The sequence below is a fragment of the Lepisma saccharinum genome (assembly GCF_977018435.1).
Source record: "Lepisma saccharinum chromosome 15 unlocalized genomic scaffold, izLepSacc3.1 SUPER_15_unloc_1, whole genome shotgun sequence".
NCBI classification, from domain to species: Eukaryota; Metazoa; Arthropoda; class Insecta; order Zygentoma; family Lepismatidae; genus Lepisma; species Lepisma saccharinum.
Genome location: NW_028142892.1, coordinates 1,375,955 through 1,396,786, shown reverse-complemented (window position 1 = coordinate 1,396,786; position 20,832 = coordinate 1,375,955). Strand labels below are relative to the sequence as shown.

Genomic DNA, 20,832 nt, shown 5'->3' with positions numbered 1-20,832 from the left:
AACATCGCAATTGAGGCCACACCGAATGGAGTTGAGCGCTGCTCTCCAATGAGTAGGGGTTCAGTTTCCAGCCTGGCAATAAATATGCCTAATTTGAAGGGAATGTGGAACATGCAGAAACCCTGCTTTTGTGTAAGAAACATTCCAAAATGAAGGTGCTGGACTGATGGTATGGACTGAATCAAAATTGTGGAACGTACGGACCTGTACATTATCCAAAATGGCAGTTTGACGGTCCCTAGTTATATGAACGAGATCCTCAGACCTGTTTCCATGCCGTGCGCAGATGCAATTGGTGATCATTCCCTTTCCATCGACGATAATGCTCGTCCTCACAGAGTTCTGTTAGTGCACAACATGCCAGAGGACAAGGGAATTGAGAGTATGGAATGACCAGTATGCTCACTAGACTTAAATCTCATTGAGAATGTCTGGGATGCACTTCTTAAAAGCATTGCAGGTAGGCTGACACATCCCTCAACCCTTCTAGAGCTGAAGATTACCCTAAGTGAAGAGTCTCGAGGTATCCCCCAAGCTCTTATTGATCACCTCATCGAGTCCATGCCGCACAAATGTGCAGCTGTGTTGGCCGTTCGAGATCACACACCATACTAGGGGCGAGTTACTGCTATGACCATGTCCGTTTCTGAGCTGTTCTATTGCTGCACACGTTGCTCTATCGTGACGCACATCACGTGAGCATTGGGTCAAGCGACTGTATGGTCTTTCTGTTACCTGAACTAATCCACACTCTACTGTATCTCCTCTCTGAATGTTCTTTCAGTTGCATAAACGTCGGTTGTATATGGTTTTCGTCTAGTTCTATCTGTTCCTCTCTTGATCCCTCAATTGCTTTGCGCAGCGAACTTTAAAATTGAGAGTTGTGAATAATCCACCCATTAAGAAGTTTCATGCTCCAGTGAAAATGAATAATAAACCATGTCTAATATATCCAAGAAGAGGGCAGTGGACAGCAATAATAATAATCCTTTGCGCAACAGCCCTGAAGGGGCTTGGCTTATCTACCGACTGCCGGTCTCCCTCCCACGCTTTGCTTCATCACCTCTAAGCGTGGAGATCTGCAACCAGTATTGGAATAGTCGGGGGGTCAGCCCGACGTATCCCCAGCCGTTATAGTAGGTTTCCGGGACCTGATTACGCTCACTCACTCGGAGCTCCCCAATTTCCTCACGATGGTGGGTTGCCACTGGCCCTATACGTAGGCCGAATAAATTCCGACCAGAGCCGGATTCGAACCTACGCCGTCTCGTAGCGAATGATCTTAAAAGGAGTGAACGCCTTAACCCACTCGGCTACGGAGGAGGACAGTGGACAGCAATGGGAAGTCAATTTATCAGACAAGGCACTATTTGGTCGAATTATTGTGAAAAGACAATCAGAATCTTCAAATGGACCTTCTCTTAGAACCTTCATCATAGGATTTAGCAACTACAAAAGGTTTCTTATGAAAGACAAATAAATTTGCTTTAGAGACTTATTTGGAGAAAAATGTTATCCCTCCTGAGGAAATATCTGGAAATTCAGTGGTATGGTTCTTATTCAGAGAGCAAAAGAAGAAGAGCCAAACTTTGGTGTATCTGCCTTGTTCATGGCTTTGCAGGAAGGAAATAGAAGTCCAAGAATCGATGTTGTGTTTGATACGTACAATGAGACGTCCATAAAGAACAGCAAAAGGGCAATCAGAAGGGAAGAACTCTGGCACCAGTCACAGAGCATCTCATATTCCCATATTGTCAGAAAGTGAACGAAATTCCTAAGTCTCATCTCCATATATGGTATCCCCCAACTAGCAAAATGCTAGGTTAATCGCGACAATTACTGAACATAAATGACAAATTACCTACACCGAGTTTGGCACGGGAATCTTGAACGAAAGTCACACACACATATTATCCGTACCAGCTAACTGTAGACCAGGCGAACGAGAACAAGTCTCTGCGGGAGTAGTGACGCGAGACGGCTCCACCAATGAACAGTGAGAGAAATGGGTTTGTGTAATGGGTGACGGGAGGTTTCCCAATTTCCTCCCGATTTGCAGCATTGCAAACTTTTGAAAAGGATAATACCGAATGCACATGGCAAACTGACCGTATTTTTGTGTCCAGGTTCGTACAATTGGTTTAAGAAATTTTTAGGGAAATATTGGGGATAAAACTGAAAGAGCAAATTTTGACAAACCGTGCATTTAGCATACGGACTGAGGTTTGAATCGTACATCCGTACATGTATGGTCAGGACCGTACAGTTGGCAACACTGCACTTTCACCACTCGATTTTTGTCCACCTCCTCTGCGATATGCGCGGCCCTGCTCTACAGTTAGCTTGGACAGGGTGTGTGTATATATATATATATGATTTTTTGTTATAGTCATGTTGGTATTATAAGCAGGAAAAGTGATATCAAGCAGAATACACCACTTAGATAAGGTGAAAATCGTCATACTCTTATAAATGAAATACAATATTTCATTAACTCAATTGGGGAGTGAAGTGAGGGGGGGCAAAGTTTGACTGGTGTGGTCACTGAGGTTGAATGAAAGGATTGGAAAAGGAGGGAGAAGTTGCAGAACAGCCTTCTAGCAAATTTTACGACATTGGCATGGCTTGGAAAATGTATAAAGACTCACAATATAATTTTATAGTGAATGACAGGCTATGACCATCACCCTCTTATTGGACCAAAAAGGGTTAAACTACCTAAAATGTTTACTTTCAATTACTAACACTTACATCAGTGATGGGATGTATTGTACCCAACTGCGAGAGGTAGACTGAAAAAATAGCCTTCAAATCAATTGTCGCAGCCAGCATTCTTAGCCTAATTTCAGCAACTCTTTGCATGAGGCATACAGGAAATGATTCTTCAGTGTTCACTAGATTTTTTACTACAACTGTTCCATCCAGAGTTTCTGAAAAGACAAAAATTTAAAATTTTCAAATATATAAAAAAATCACCCGTGCATCAAAAACAGAAAACATCGAAGATATTGGAATTTTTGTTTCTTTTAACTCATACGTACAAAAATCACACAAACAATTAGTGCGTTATCGGTTTCAATGCAATCCACTGTTATATGAGGGCAAGTCAATATATAAGTCGCAAAATGAAATATCTTCGAATTGTTCCAATGTGAAATTGTTTTATGAATATCAGTCGTTGCACTGATCCTTTCCACAAGTGTCTGCGTAGATGGCAGCACTACCATGTATCGTATAGTAGTATCTCTAGTCACGGTCTCGTGCAGCGGTGAATCATTCGAGTGCCAAATGAGTAAGATGCTAGGTGTATTCGCCGAGTGTACGCGTGGTGAGCAATGGGACGTAATTCGATTTCTGTGGGTGCAGGCATCCCACTCTTGGAATTTCTGCCCCAGGGTCACACTGTCACTGCAGCCACGTATTGCAGAACCCTGACAAAGTTACAGTCAGCCCTTCACAGGAAACGTCCAGGTGCTTTAAGATATGAAGCTCTTCTGTTGGATGACAATGCTCGTCCACACAATGCCAAAACCACAGTGGCTCACATACGGAGCCAGGAACATCCAGCCTACAGTCTGAATTTGGCACCATCCGACTTTCATCTCTTCGGCCCCCTGAAGAATCACCTGGGTGGTCACCGATTCAAGGATATGAAGGAAATCCATCGGGAGGTTACCAGCTGGCTACAACAACCAACCACAAACCTTCCCCGCTGCTGGCTTTGAGGGACTCGTGAAACGCTGGGACAAAGTGCCTAAATGTTCATGAAGATTACATTGAAAAATGAACCACATTTCATCAGGTAACTATTTCAACTTTTCTTTCTATTCCATTTTGCGACTTATATATTGACTTACCCTCGTATTATGACAAACTTGTTTACTGTCATATTTAACTTTTTGAAATTCGGAAGAATAGCTTTGAGTACTTAAGTTCTCAAAATTTATTCACTTAATGTATTTATGTATCTGGAATCTATTATTTGGACCAAATTATCTTATTCTGCAAGATTTTTAATTCTCATCCATAAGTGTTATTTTTAACTGGTAACATAAAAAACAATCGGTTCAAGCATCATCTGTTTTATTTTACATATTTTTGAACTTTGAGAATGGAGACGAAACATGATTGAATTATTTTCTACAAATAAACTTGAATGACACTGATGTTCACATCTAAACATAGGAGAAGCAACTGCATTATCATGTGAACAGGAAAAAGAAAGTCCTCACATTAACTGAACATTTCAAGGTACTATTGAGCTGCCATGTTGATGGAATAAGTATTGTTCTTCGTAACTATGGAATGTAATAACATTATTTGTTCCATATTGATGCTTTACATATGTCACTGGATTTTGTTATGTAATTTGACAGGGTTTTACCATTTTGAATTTAAATATTTATTTACAGTAAAGTCTCGTTTATCCAACCTTCGCTTATCAGACATTCCATATTATCTGACATAAAAAAAAAAAAAAGGTAAAGTGCTCCCCTGTGCTTAGCACCACACCATGAAGGCATATAGGGGGTGTGGGGGTAACGCCCCACACTTTCTTGATCCGGTCGTGAGTGGGGGTGATGTGATCAGCATCACGCTCCTGACCGCCTTTACCCCCCAGGGTTTCCCCCAGGTACCCATTTTATTCGACGCTGGGTGGGCGCCGGGACCGCTTCCTACGTTAGAAAAGTTCCCGGATTTGAACCGGCCGGGGATCGAACCCGGGACCTTTAGCATGGTAGTCAGACGCGTTACCGACTGAGCCACCGCGGCCATACCACTGGAAAAAAAAAATCATCAATCGGCAACAAGAACTGTGACTTGCGAGCGTGAGCCTAGTCTATTTTTAGTTTCTCCCAACTCTACTGCATGGCGCAGCTGCCTATACTATGACTCATATGTCATGATTACTGTATTAGGTTCGTAATGTGTAAAATTCTGGTCTTTGTTCCTTATGTTTCAATAAATGAATAACATTAGTACTGGAGTAGGTCTTTATATGACAAATAAAACTTGCTCCTGATAACATATTCCACTTCCACTTAAGATTCAAAAATTCTAAAAAAAACTTAAGGCTAAAAAAAATTTAACAAGGGCACCTCAAGTTTTTAATCCCATTTTCAAGGGTGCTGTAAACATAAAAAGGTTGGGAATCCCTGTGCTAAAGACTAGAGGAGGCATTTGTGTTGGTTGTAGTAAACACTGCAGGTAACCCAAATTAACATGTACAGCTGTTCAATAAGAAATTAACCCTTGACTCTGTAGTCAAATTTTCAACTGAAAGGCGACACGACACAATCATCTGTTTAGCATGTAATCCTGCCCCTGCATTGCCAAAATGTATAGCGTTCTTCAACATGCAATCATCATCGTTACTCTGTGTCATGTATTTCTATCATCATGAAGGGAAAAACTGCATAGAGTGAAAACAGAGATGAGATAATTCTGTAATGTTGCATAACTAAAATCTTAAAATATTCCAACTTAGGTTTAAAGCTGAGGCTGTAAAAGGGCACTTGGCACATATAAGGACAAAAAACAGACAACACACAGAATTATAATAGCCATAGGGCCAGTCGCCAGAGCCTCGTTAGTCTGCAAAAAGTAGTCCAGGATGTACTACATGGAAGTGAGGTTGACAATTGGGTGTACTACGTGGAAGGTCATCCCTTACACCGTGCACACGCGAATGGAAGCGAGAAGGGAAAAAAAATGACTGTCCACTTTAGTTCACAAGTACGAAATTTATAATAATGACTATGGAAATTACTGAAAATTTTGAGAAACAAAAATTTAACCTCTGCTCATGAAGACCCCTTGCATCTCTTCAAGTATACAGTGTGCTCAAATGCAATTGTATTTGTGATGCAGCAATGTTCATGATTAGGAATTTCACATACCTTAGGTGCAGGATAGACTAAAACTATGGTTTCAGAGGACGATGAGCCATTTCCCATGTGACTCTCAGGCAGAAAAAAAAACTCCCAAAGCAAATCTTTGGTGATTTAACAATTAATAGAGATTCATACCTTTATCTAATTTACCAGCTCCTTGTTTTCCTGTGAAGAATTAAAACGAAAGGCATGTTTCATTATGTCTCGTGTGATATTCTGCCCACTTTGACATGCTGCATCCCCACCTTTCTACTTAGGAAAATGAAGTTGACTTACAGATGGCTACCCCTACATCATTTATCAAGACTTACCAACCACCTTCTATAAAACCAATCCCCTACATAAATTAAGGGCTCATATTCATAAAAATAATTAAATGTGGCAGGTACTTACTTGCAAACTAGACTTACAGAAATAACAAGGTAAAATAATCAGCAATTTTACCAATAAACTAATTAAATAAATACGGAGAAACTAGTACTCACTTTTATCCGTGAAGCTGTTTTTTTCTTTTTCGAAAATGCTAAACATATCAAATACAATAGCTATAAAATTCAAAAGGTTCAAGTCAAACACACTGCCCACACGCTCGTAGACACCAAAATCAAGGAAACGCATGCCATAATGCACTTCCCGCATGAGCTAAACATCGATAGCGGGCAAGTGCACCTACTACAACAGTTATCGCCCGGAAATAGCAGACGACACAGACCCAGACGCACAGTTAACAACAGCGCACCTAGCGGCAGCCAGAGAACTACAAACAAAAGATGCACGCCAAGCAACAGTACAGCAAGTTCCAACGAGGATGGTGGTAGTGGCCACTGAAATTAATCGAAAAAGAAAAACCGCTTCGCAGATAAAAGTGAGTACTAATTTCTCCGTATTTATATACTACCGCGTCTCTCTTTTCCCAATTATGAAAACTAATTAACATGTATTGGTCAATAACAGTGGTAGGAATCTCACTGCCTTGCAGGAGACCTGGGTTCAATTCCCTGGATGGATGGTCTTACGTCTGATTTTTCCAGCCTTGTTTCTGCATGAAATAGCTCTGGGGTTTATCCAGTATAAAATAAATGAGGATACCTGGGGGCAATCCTTGGGGGTTGGTAAAGGTGGCACAAGCATGCTGCTGATCACATCACGTCAAGAATTGCCTAGATCGATAATATGTGGGGCTTTATCCCTCATCCCCTACATGTGTCCTAACGCACTGTGCAATATGCATGGGAAACTTTACCTTGGAGATTAACCTAAACCCGTGGCACAACAGCGCATGAGAGTTAAGGCAAACCTACCGACTGCCAGCCTCTCTCTCACATGCCTCAGCAGAGGTGGGCGATTATCCAACGTAAGGACAGCACGACGAACACCCAGTCGTTGTTGTAGGTTTCCATGACCAGGCTGCGCTCCCCAATTTCCTCACAATGGTGGGTTGCCACCGGTCCTATACATACACCGAGAACCTAGAAACTGAACCCAGGTGGACTCGAACCCATGCAGTCCCACAGTCGGAATCCAAAGCACAGCACCTTAGACCGCACGGCCACGGAGGATCCACTGGTCTCATACACAGGGAAAAATCTCAGGAGAATAACACTTCCCCTAGGAGACTCGAACCAGAGTCCAAACCATGCCTTAGACCACACGGCCAAAGTGCACGACTAGATTCACCTGTCCAATATTTATCACAATTTACAAATGCCTACTTTTAGTATGGGTAAAAAAAAAATTGTGAAATGTTGCCCATTATCTAAAAAATACAGAACATGGTGAATATATTCCACCAGAAAATTCTAAATATATCAAAAATGGAAGCATTTATGTGACAGACAAATGTCTGAAATTCGTAGCTCAGGCTTCATTTCATGCATGTTGGTTTAAGAGTTTTTTCGACTCACCATTTGTTAACTTAATGTATGTCTCCTGGAACCAGTTCATCCTGTGTGTAAGCAGCTTCATCAAACGAACAGCATGCTCTGGTTTCTTGTTGGAGATCTCGGTCCACTTTCTCAGTGCAGACATTTCTTCAACAAATAGATGCTCTATGATTGCACGGCAGGGGAGCTCCAAGTCTTCATGAGTCATTCCACCTAGATGCATGTACAAGGCTGCAATCCTTTCCAGCAAGATGGAGCGTTGAGTTTCTAGCTTATCCAGCCAGTCGAAAATAGCATTCTCATCTTCGATACGTTCAGACTCAATCACCTCCAAAGGTTGACAGGTGTCCCTTTGGAAATCCTCAAGACCTCTGACCACAAAGTTCCCTGATGCTTCTGTTCTGATCTCTTCGTGCAGTGTTTTCACGATGTTCAAAGCAAACTCCACGCTAAGGTTATCTTCCGTACACCCTTCCAAACATTCCCCTTTGTACTCGTATGTCTGAAGAAAGCTCCTCTGTGCAGGACGTGGAGTAACAGAGTAAATTTCTTGCACGATATTATTTATTCTTCCTCCTATTTCTGCTAATTTTGATCTGCACCCATTAAGGAACAAGAGAATGATAGAATCCTAAAAAAAAAAAAACAGAGGTCAGAAGTTTTAGTGGAGAAGAATGTTGCTTAGCACCCACTATATATGTAGAATAAACTTCGATATCACTTGATATGAAATGTGAATTTCTGATCCTAGAACTATCAGCATAAAAGGGATCAGGAGACAGGTGAGTAGAGAAGGTTACATAATTTAGAACTGCATAATTTGTATTCATGTCCACACATTATAGGAATAATTAAATCAAGAAGATTTAGGTGGGCAGGCAATGTGGCACGAATGGGAGAGGAAAGAAGAGTTTATAGGATTCTTGTTGGGAAACCTGATGGTAAAAGACCTTCACGAAGGCCAAGACGAAGATGGAGAGATAATGTTGAGATGGACCTAAAGGAAATAGTTAAGGATGGAAAAGGATTGGATTGATCTTGCCCAGAATAAGGACAGGTGCAAGGCTTGTGTTGATACAGCCAGAAACCTTTGGGTTTAAGAAGCCTAGAGAGAGAGATAGAGTTAGTTAGAACTATCAGCATAGTACCAGTACAGTCAAAAATAAACTGAATTTTTACAGTAATATTTATTACACATACAATACACCCTTTTACAGAACACCACCCTCAAAGTAATAAGCTTGGACAGCGATGCACTTCTGCCAGCATTCATACCACTTGTCAAAACAGCACTGGAGGCCATCTTTAGTCACCTCCTTCAGAGCGTGTGTCGCAGTGGCGTAAATAACACCCCCGCCAGCCCCGCGGTGCAGGGGGGGAAGGGGGGCGCACGAGCTTCAGGGGCGCAGTAAGAATGAAAGACCGATAGTTCACAAAAGTTTTCCTTTCAGCAAAAAATAAATTTTCAACCGAAGATATTATATTTTTATGCTCCTACAACTGCAAACAGAAAATGTTAATCACTAGAAAAGTAGAAAGTGGATTACCAGATCAGAAGAAAACCTTCATTAGCTGAATATATTACGTCACTGAAAGGTAGATATTCTAGTAAATCAGGTAAACTATAGATTTCAGAATATGAAACAAATCAAAGAAAGCTTCACCATTTTAACCCTTAGTACGCCGCGCGGTCTGACGAAAGTAAGCCCAGTGTCGCTGAGGCTTTGAGCGCGAAATTTGAATTCGTATACGTAATGGAGAAAAATCGTAATAACTCTGGCACTATGGGACCAATCTACTTCGGATAACTTTTGTTTTGCAGGTAATACATTGATGCATGCAACCATGTAAAATTTGGATGCACGAACCGCGGGGGGGTTACGGGCGGGGGCTACATCCCCCGAATTTCAATGAAAAAAACATAAAATGTGGAGTTTGCCCCCGCTTCTCCAGCTACTTTGGGGAAAAACCGGAACTTTTCCTTTTCTTTTTTTTCAAAGAATGGACCTTTCGCAACAGAATGAAACTTGATTCATGTTCGTGGGTGCAATACAATTTGAATAATAAGGCAAAACGTAAAACTCTGTTTTTTTCCCTCAAAACAGCGAATTTGCATATTATTCATAAAATTGTTATAACTTGGACACTATGGTACCAATCTACTTCGGATAACTTTTGTTTTGCAGGTAGAACATCAGTGCATGCAACCATGTAAAATTTGGATGCCCCAACCCCGGGGGGTTACGGGCGGGGTCTGCATTCCCCGAATTTCAATGAAAAAACATACAATGTGGAGTTTGCCCCCTCTTCTCCAGCTACTTTGGGGAGAAAACCCGAACTTTTGCTTTTTTTCAAAGAATGGACCTTTCGAAAGATAATGAAACTTGTGAAGGTGAAGAATCAGGAGTCAAATCTGAGGTCTTGGGTCCGGGCCGGCCAGTAAAAGGTAAAGGAGTTGGACCCTGAACATGAGAGGTGCGCGGGCCCAAGGTTGACGAACATGATGACGTCGATGATGATGCTGTTGGAAGATTAGAGTCATTTTTATCCGAAGAAGAATCAGATATCCCCCCCACATCAACATCATCATCAAAGTCATCATCTTGATCAACATCTGATCCCATGCTCTCACATTCATTGTCCGTATCATATAAAAGCTCATCGATCTCCCTAACACATAATCGTTTCCTTCCGGACATATTTCCACAAAGAGCTGAGTCAACAGGGAACAAATGGATTCACAGTAGCTACACAAGATGCAAGTGCAAACGAAAAAAATCAGAAGCACATATCACAAAAAAATTACCCAACACAAGTTCAACACAGCTCAGGGGGCACACAATCGGAAAGCACAAAACACGGTCTTTCACAGCCACTGCTCCGAACGTCTATGGCGAGGCCTTTCCTAAACAGAGGAGGGGAGGGAGCCTTTGCAATCCTTTGTTTTGTCTATACTTCTGGATAGACTCATGATTCTGGCTTCTGGCCTCGGCCTGTCGTCAGGCTTCATTGCATTTCTAACATAGAGGCGACAGAAAGCTGACACCGTTAAACCTCTTCCAATCCAGCCTCTCCTTGCTTTCGGAATGTAGTGTCAACTGAAATCAAAAGAAGAAACATGTCGAACATCAGCATCAACATCAGCGAAGTTGCAGAATTCCTCTTGATAGAAAACAAAATTCTGGCTAATAGCATTCCTGACGTATCAATGCTTATATCCTGTATTTGACCTGTGACGTCTTCATCAGCTGCGAGGTCGTTTTCCAAGCTAAAATTGATGCAAAATTACTTGAGAAGCACAATGACAAGAGTGAGATCGAGTGAACAGGCGCTGTTAACAATCGAAAGCGATCAGGCTAGAAAACTCGACTTGACCAAACTAGCATACAAGAAATGTTTCCATGAAAAATCTAATTGGACATTTTACAATATCGTAGCTTTTGCAGTAACAGTGTATCTTCATACATAAATATAATATATAATTTTTTTACAATTTGTCTGTTGTCTTAAACTTTTGTATTAGTTTTTACATTGATTCAAATTACATGTATGTATTTTCATGTGTGTATAGAAGTAGCGTAGCATCCTAATACGCCCATACGCCCGGCGTTCCCTGATTTAAAATTTTAAAAATGCGTAAATGCTGTAAATATAAAGTAAAACGTGACTAATTATATACATGTTTGAGCATAATGGCATTATAAAAGCTATTTTTCGCAATCCATCTACAACGCTCCACTAACAGCTCTCCTTGTAGCATTTCTCTAATGTCTTTGCTTGCCGGACGCCGGCTAGGTTTGGCGTTCAGGACCATGCCTGCCTCTAGGCAGAGAGAAGGAGGGAAAGCTTGTGGCTTGGATCTCTACAGCACGGGCGAAATGCTCTCGCCATACGCGGGCGTACGGAGACCTGATTGGTTCTAGGGGCCATGTGACCTTTCCTGCCTTCCGATTCAAGGCGCTGTACTTCCAATGCAGACGACAGAAGTAGAATTCCTACCCGGCTTTTAGCGCGCGTGCCTCTGCTCATGCTGTGTGATGCTACAATAAGCAATATTGACTGATGTATCTTTCTTTAATGACCACTGCATCGTGTAATTTATCGCAAGAACAGTGAAGTGCAAAAAAGTTTTTGTCAAACAAGTTGATAAAGTCCTCGTGGTAGAAGTTCAGCCTGTGGCTGCTCTACCACCTAACCCACAAAACTATTTATTTAAAAAAATATTTTTTTGTTAGTATCTAACTGCCTAATATTGTGCCAGTGGAAATGTTTAGTATTCGTTTCAAAACTCTTAACATTGTATGATCTCTTGACAAAATTATTTTAAAATGTTTATCAGCATTCTCAAGATACAATAAACAGTGGTCTGAAACTCTGCATTACTACTAATAGGCACAGTTACGTCAGTAGAGTGTACGATTGTTGGATCATCCACCCCCATTCGTGTCAGTGTGTTTTGCACAGCGCGAGAGGTTTCCGGTTCGAATCCCGAGCCTACGCATGTTTGTTCTTTGTGAGTCTCTCTTCATCAACTTCATCAATATCATCACTCATATTCATATTTGCGATTAGCCAGAAGTGATAGAAAGCGAAGTAAAATAAACCAAATAATTCAATAGTTGTATCATCCACAACAATGAAGTCTACTGTTGTTCTAAAGGTGCTTGTGATTGAGGTAGGTTTTTTAATTACTTGCGTCATGCCAAAAGGTTTCCTTGATTATAAAATACTGTTTTGCTACACATGTGTTACGTGTGGAGCAAAATACTCCGAATGGTGTGCGGTGTTTCTGACTTGAGCAATCTAATTAAAAATGGTATAAAACACCAGTGCTCCAAGCATTTATTGCACATTGAGGCATCTTATTTTCTACATAAAACAAGCATGGATCATGTTTTATCGGAACCCGGCTGACTTAATGTAATAAACACAATGAGATTATGATTTTAAATAGACAATACATATGTCGGCTAATTCCATAAGTAAACTCTTAAGCAAAACAAAAAAAAAAGGCCTACCCTTCCTTCTAACTTGGCGTTCCTATCCGAAATGCTCATGCTACGCCACTGGTGTATATACCTAATGTAAATGTAGGCGTGAATTAATATTTTAGAAAATAAATTCATTTTTTTTTAAACGAGTGGGGGTGCAGAACTTAAAGTTGTGAGGGGGGGGAGAAGGTGCAGAGCATGTTAGTTACGCCACTGGCATGCCGCATACGTATTGACTTCATCAGCTGAAGCGAATCTCCACAACTGTTTCATCTTTGGAAAGAGGTACTAATCAGCAGGGACCACATCCGGGGAATATGGAGGCTGTGGAAGGATAGGAATGTATTCGTGCACCTTGAGCAACTGGTGTGCAGGTGCATTGTCGTGGTGGAGCAGCCAGTTCTTGCTTTGCCACAAATGAGGCCCTTTCTGTCATACTGCATCTCGAAGTTGACAAAGAATAGCAACATACATATCCTGATTGACTGTTCCACCTTCAGGAAAGAATTTGAAATGCACCAATCTCTGGATATCAAATAAACTTCCAGCATAACCTTTCCCTTGGTTCTATCTGCAAGAAATATTTTTTGTCGGGGTGAGGAGGATGATTTCCATGTCGTCGACTGCCTTTTGGATTGTGGAAACACCATGTCTCATCACCTCTAATTAATCTGTTCAAAATATCTGGATTCTGGTCCACCCTGTCAAATCATTTCTCCACTGACTAGTGTGTGCTTCTCCTGTTGCATCTGCAAATCATTTGTGAGGATAGCATGAACCGATCCATGAGAGAGTCCTGACACATTTGCCAAGTCATCTATCGACTGACTGTGGTTTCGATGGACCTCTTCCTGAACTCTGGCAATCATTTCTTCCATTCTTGCCGATCTGGGTCTTCCTGTATGTGGATTATCTTCGGTGTACATGTGACCACTTGTAAATCGCTTGTGCCACTTGTGAACTTGTGTCCGCGACATTGCATCCTCCCCGTACGCTTGGCATAGCAGAGTAACGGTTTCCGTAAATGTCTTACTCAGTTTAACACAAAATTTGATGTTCACTTGCTACTTTTGAAGCATCATCTTACGACTCCAACGAATTGCGGTATCAGCACCAGATAGCCTTTGCTGTAACGTGTTTACCTTGAGAGATGCACAAACGAACTGTCTGCTACACACGTCACACCACACCAGCTGACACACTGCGGAGCCGCAGGCCAGTTATTGCAGCTACAACGCCGTGGTGGGCAAAGTTTGGTTTATTTTTTACTGTACTGGTATGTGATGAAATCCTATCTGATGAGTTGATCAATTTCATTACGATTGTAAAGATTGTCTCTGGATATGAACTAGGTTAGTTCTAGATGTTTGTGAGCTTATGAGAGCTAGATATTAGCTGCTGTAGCTGATATCCAGAGGAATTTCTTCATTATTCACTGATAGGAAAGCTTATTTGTCTCCTTAAGTTAATTAGGAAGAAGATATCAAATGTAACAAGGAAGCAGAAAGACCCGTATGGCCCTGATTAACATTGAAGTAGCTCAAAATCAAATGCCAAAATATCCACAAAATTCAACAAAGACAAGTGAAAATACTTCCCCCCTCTTGATAACCCTGGGGTGTATGATGTAGAATGCACTTGCAAGGCACATTACATCACCAGATCCATCGATTTAAGAATGCAGCAGCACCTCAGAGATGCAAAAGAAGCCCAACCCACCACCAAACTAAGCATATCACATATAAAACCACAAAATCAGAAAAGTATGTGCCAGACACACAGTGTACACCTTCATTAGAACTAAAATCAATGAAACATGGATTCCTGTAGTTCCCACACAAATTAAATGACAGTAGACAAGTATGCTATACATGCTTTCCCCTACTGCAGCAGTAAACACTAAAGAACATGAGACAACACAAGTGCAGGCAGGCAGACGACAACAGTGCACATAGTGGAATTCAACAAAAACAAAAGAGGCACGCCAAGTTTCAATGAGGATGGTGACAGTGGCTACTGAAATTAAATATAAATAACAAAAAACAGTTGCATGGATAAGGGAGTTTTTGATCTCTTTATACCCATAATTTCTTTCCTTAACAATTCAAAAAGAGCCTCGGTGCTCTAGCGGTTATGGCATCTGACTGCCACGTGGGAGTGTGGATCTAAGGTTGGAATTTTTTCTGGCCTTGTCCCTGTATAAAGTGGTTCTGGAGCTCACCCAGCCTCAAATCAATGTGCACCTGGGGGCAACAGTGATGGGTAAGGCAGCCAGAGCAGTGTGCTAGATTGTATTATTCTGCTGCAGTTGAAGAACTTAACAAATGGTTTGAATGATTTCTCTTGTACTTTGCAGCTGCTACAAGCAGAAAAACACAACCTTTGTGTTGCTGTTCATTGATTATTTAAACTTAAAATAAATGTCTCATAAAGGGACTATCAAGCGAGAGACCTGGGTTCGATCCCGGCGGGAGAGAACTGAGATTTTTTCCACCTGTTGAAGCGGCTCTGGTGCCCACCCAGCATCGTATAAAGTACCTGGAGGAAACTTTATGGGTTAAACATGGCCAGGGTCTTGGTGCTGATCACATCACCCCCATCTTTGGCCATGATCAAGGAAGTGTGGGGCCCTAACCCCACACTCCCTATTTGTCTTCATGGTGTGGTGCAAAGCACAGGGGTAAACTTTACTTCTTACTTTTTAACATCAATATACTACACGAAAAATAATTCTACAATGCAAGTAATATGTACATACAAGAAAAAAAATTGGTTTGATAGTTCAGTTAAGCTCACAGACTTTGGTCCTAGCTCAAGAGTACACATATGTATTCTGTCAAAAAAGTACCGGGAATTGTTAAATAAAATGCACAATTTTCATTTATTCATCAATATTTATTTTCTCGCCTTCAGAGTAGGCCCCATTTGATACAACACACATATGCCAGCATTTTTTCCAGTCTTGGAAACACTTTTTATAGGTGCTTTCCTGTATGGCCTTCAGCTCCTTCCACGAATTTTGCTTTATGGCTTCAATCGAGTCAAAACGGGTACCCCGGAGCGGCAATTTTAGGTTTGGAAACATAAAGAAGTCACACGGGGCCAGATCTGGTGAATACGGTGGTTGTTCGATGGTATTTATTGTGTTCTTGGCCTTAAATTCGGTCACAACTGTCGCTCTATGCAATAGCACATTATCGTCGTGTAAAATCCTCAAATTGTTCTTCCACAAATCTGGCCGTTTCTGACGGATATTCTCATGCAAACACTTCAATATGGGCAAATAGTATTCTTTATTGACCGTCTGTCCCTCTGGAACGAATTCATGATGCACCAAACCACGAATATCGAAGAAAACAATGAGCATCACCTTGACTTTTGAGCGACTTTGACGTGGTTTTTTCGGTTTCGGCTTGTCTTTTGTCCCCCATTCTGATGACTGTTGACTTGTTTGCATGTCAAACTCGTAGACCCATGTCTCATCACCAGTTATGATGCATTCCATGAATGTGGGATCAGAATTGGCGCGATCCAGCATGTCTAAAGAGACCTGCTCATGGTACTGTTTTTGAAGAAAATTCAGCTCTTTTGTAACAAACAGTGTAGTGATGCATCTCATGCCCAAAATATCCACCAAATGCAAATGAACAGACTCGTGAGAGATGTTAAGGTCACTAGCTATCTCTCTTAAGCTGGAATGGCGATTATCAAGCACAATTTTCTTCACTTTTTCAATACTTTCATCGGTTGAAGAGGTCGAAGGTCGTCCAGAACGAGGCATGTCTTCGAGGATCTCTCAGCCCTCCTTGAATGCTTTGTACCACTTGTAAGCCCGTGTTTTTGATAAAACTGATTCACCATAAGTCCTTTGTAATTTTTTTAGCGAGTCCGCACACAAAATTCCGTTCGCAACACAAAATTTAAGGCAAGCTCTTTGTTCAATAATTTCGTTCATTGTAAAAATCGTGAAGCACTACTGAAGTGGACTGATTCAACCAGCTGTTGTAAACAAACTGGTTGACAGATCGTGCTCATGTTTGGCATAGTAATTAAGTACAGTGCTACCAACTGATGGAAAAAAAATATTTTTAAAAAATCATTAGTGCGGGCCTTTTAAATTACAAATTCCCGGTACTTTTTTGACAGAATATGTCAATATGTTGATCCTCTACTAACTGTAAAATCCCTGAAGACATTTATACTAAACGAACGGAATGGGATTTTATTAATTTTATAAAATTTTCACTTTTGGCATGTTTAAATTGGCTTTACATTTCTATAGCATATTTGTCAGTTGTTTCAAAAATTATAAGAGTGTATGTAGGAAGGCATAAATTTTTGGCTTCGTCAAATCATTAATTAAAATGTTGGTACAGGAAGAAAGTTATGATTTTGGTAAAATAATACATTTACTATTTTCTACAATATGTACAAAATTTCCATAAATTTTCTTCCTATTATCTGGTTCCATTAATTTCACAGGCTGTTCATATTCAAATAAACAAAAAAAAAAAACTAGATCCACAGGAAAACTAAGTTCATTTCACACATGATTAAGAGCATTTCAGTGTGTTTACTATGTAGAAATAGGACTAAGTGTTATACTTTTGGAAACAGTATCAACTTATACAGAGCATTCCCTGACATTCGCTACGAGACCCGGCGGCAAGCGGCCTGGCTTTGCGCTTGTCTTTCCTGGTGAATGGGTCCGTGACAGTCGCACGCTACAGTCTGTTTTTTTTCGCTCTCCCTGCCTTCGCTCTCTTTCCCTTTCTGTTGACGTTGCAGACAGACGCCAGTATAATCCTCCCTTGGAAGTTGTGTTGTGTCACGTCCGCGTGTTGGAAGATTGTGGCTTAATATGGCACCAAAAAAGTTTACATTATAACAAAGTGTTACTTCAGAAAGAGGAATTGTGGAGAAGTACAAAAGTTTAGAGTAACAGGGTCAGTTTCGAATAAAAGTGGAAAGAAAAATGGAGAAATCTAAAAAATAAAGTATACAAAGACAATCTGCACACCATCCGTGAGTTAAAAGAGAGTATTGTACGAGAAATCGGGAGAATTACAGTAGACGAACTTGCACGTGTAAATGCCAATTTCCTTCGGAGATGCCAGGAATGTGTTGCAGTAGAGGGACATCATTTTCAACACCTTCTGTAGTCAAGGTTAGTGCACAATATGAAAACTGTAATTTTAATAGCCGACTCTAGCGACTGTCACGGACCCCATTCACCGGGGAAGACAAGAGCTGGCGCCGGTCCGCTTGCTGCAGTGTCTCGTAGCGAATGTCAGGGAATGCTCCGTATATATTTAGGCAAAAGTATCAGGAAATTTACTGTTTTCCATTATTAGCAAGTAATCATTACCAATCAATTCCAATAATAATAATTAGTAATAAAACATACCTTATTCTTGTTGAAGTTAACAAAATTCTCTGACATTATGTTTCTGAGTGCCCAATATGCACGGCACTTTGCTTCCAGTTCTTTGAATTTTGTTATTTCAGAACCTGTAAGAATCAAGTTAATGAATTTGTAAAATTAACATTAAAACAAAAAGACAAGGAAAGAATGGAACTGGGCTGAATAATCTTCATGGAACAACCGCTTATTGAAGAACAACATCTGCCAAGGTAGTTCTTCATTAAGTGAAGTGAAGTCTGTAGATTGAATTGATAAATTTTTTATATTTTTGTAGGGGAAGTCATATCGATGATGACGATTAGGGGTGTGAAGGATACCGAAAAATTGGTACTGGGATTGGGGAAAAAATTTCCCATCCCGATCCAAACTTCTGGAAATGATTTTCCAACTTTTCGGAATGACGAACAGTCAGGAAATTGCAAATGGTCATTCTTAAAAATGTTTAATTCTCGATATTTTCTGCATTGCAAGTGTCTGACACTTCACGGAATTGTTAGTTTTCATTTCAGAAATGAACAAAAATATCACTTAACAGAAAATAAAATGTAGAATTCGAGATTTCCAGTGTCGGAAATTGTTTAACATTTCTCATCCCGAAAATTTCACAAATTTATTGGGATGGAAAAAGTTTCTGTCCTGCTTGCCCATGATGATGATAACAAGCAAGTGATCACAGTTCATGTCAAACTGTCATACATACCAGGAATGAATCTGAAGGCTCTACACCATAGTTTGTGAAACCTCAGCATAAAATGCAATTGTATTTGGAGGCCCAGAGCATTTGTGCCAGAGTGAGAAAGTTTTGGATGTAGTACTACGTGTTGTTTTACATTTGTATCAGTTTAGTGTGATATGGGCTGTGCTACACCAGGTGTGGTGAATCGGGACTTGTTTATCCCATTTTGCCACATTCTTCGGTGCACCCCGTATAAGAGGAATTAGACCCGATGCTTAGGATTGTTAGTTCGCTGAGAAATTTAGTTTGCTTCCCAGAAGCTTGCATGGGATACGACTGCACTGCCACCTGGCGAGTTTCTCAGAGCAGAGGTTTCCTTGTTAAGAGAGTCAGAGTTCTCTCCCAGCTGCGCCCGCAACAACATCAACTCCAGTAATGGTGCTCCACGACCTGATAGCTGCCTGAGCCAAGGTGAGTGTGACTCAGCCTTTATTTTCCCATACACCTGGGACATCGACAAGAACATGGAAGCTTATGTGACATGGAGTTAAGTATTTTACCTAAAGGGTTTAATTTACCGTATTACTGTAATTGATAAATATTGAATCATTTTCAGTCCCTTTCCCACACCCCTTTTTTTAAACTCTAGAAAACATCGCGAGCTAAGATGCTAGAAATTCCTATCGCCGGGATTAATTCCTGTAAATATGAGAGTAGTTAAGAGAAGGAATGAATATGTAGGACATAGTGTTTGTAAGAGATAGTGGAACCAAAAAAAGAAAATGTAAAAAAAAAGAATAGTCAACGCTGATCGTCGTAGTAAATATTTTGTGAAATCTGTCAAGGGGGGTAATTGTTAATAGATTCTTGTTTGAAGAGGCTTATTTATACAGAACACACTGTTACGTATTGATATTGTAAAAAAAAAATTGCACTTGTTAAGAAAATAAAAGAAACTATATTGAGAAAATACACAATCTTACTTGTTCAGGTAAAGAAGGAGGGTGCAGGGCGCGGTTTAGGATAAGTTCACCTTTTCCTGTATAATTTCTTGGGTAGCAGGTATTTTTTTGGAAGGTCCAAAAAGCAGTTGTATATTTTCAGTCATATACACATTAGTTCGTCGGGAGTGGGACTTGACGAGCCCGTTACAAAACTCCCGACCAGCTGGCGGTACATGCGAGAAGGAATTGGAGCGATGCACCATTTAATACTTTGAAAGACTGGGTTTTAGTAGTTTGACCTTTGCCCATTTTTTTTCATCCTTGGTTTTCTTCATAACAGTACGTGAAGTAGCCGTGATAGAAGAACTAAATATATATATATGTATATGTATTTTGGGGGGGGGGGGTGTCATTTTATTTTCTATTACAGAAAGATTTCCAAGGGAACGCACATACTTCCAAAAATAATATAAAAATGGGTTGCGACAGATTGCCAAGAAGTAGAACGAATTGGAACAAGACGTCACACAGTGTATATGTTCACAGAGACATTAGTGCAACAAGTTGAGATTTTCTGAGAATTTGACACTGAAATTTTAGTTATGAATTCTACATTGCATGTGATCTCATATACAGGGTGTTTCTTCATGAATTCTACATTGTGTGTGATCTCATATACAGGGTGTTTCTGTGATCTTGAATCAAACTGGCAGGGTGGGTGGAGACTGACCCAAGTACCAATATGAGACGAGGAACCCCAGTGCGGAAACAAGTCATTACAAGTTATATACAGTTGTCCCAAAAGTCGCCAAACCTGGTGTTTTTGACCGTATAACTGAAAAGCTAAACAGATTGAGAAGATTCTTTGAAGATAAGGCCCTGTATGTTGAGAAAATTATGTGATACAAACATATGGAATATCATGCATGATTTAATAATAAATAATGAAAATGTTGCCAGAAAGGGAAAAAAAATTCTGCAAATTATATTTATTGACACACAGAACTCCCTGAGGTAAA

General features: G+C 40.4%; 2 protein-coding genes across 2 annotated transcripts in view; both read right to left on the bottom strand.

Moving 5' to 3' along the window:
* LOC145982236 (uncharacterized) overlaps nucleotides 1-2,925 on the bottom strand; it is a 70,545-nt gene extending 67,620 nt beyond the window's left edge. Inside the window, exon 1 of the mRNA XM_083115808.1 lies at nucleotides 2,752-2,925. Coding sequence (XP_082971934.1) covers nucleotides 2,752-2,862 — 111 coding nt within the window. The 5' untranslated portion in view covers nucleotides 2,863-2,925. The remainder of the gene's footprint in view (nucleotides 1-2,751) is intronic.
* A 3,934-nt stretch (nucleotides 2,926-6,859) lies between these two features.
* LOC145982226 (uncharacterized) overlaps nucleotides 6,860-20,832 on the bottom strand; it is a 119,690-nt gene continuing 105,717 nt past the window's right edge. Inside the window, exons 15-17 of the mRNA XM_083115796.1 lie at nucleotides 18,176-18,279; nucleotides 7,799-8,408; nucleotides 6,860-6,933 (exon numbers count right to left, since the gene is read on the bottom strand). Coding sequence (XP_082971922.1) covers nucleotides 6,860-6,933; nucleotides 7,799-8,408; nucleotides 18,176-18,279 — 788 coding nt within the window. The remainder of the gene's footprint in view (nucleotides 6,934-7,798; nucleotides 8,409-18,175; nucleotides 18,280-20,832) is intronic.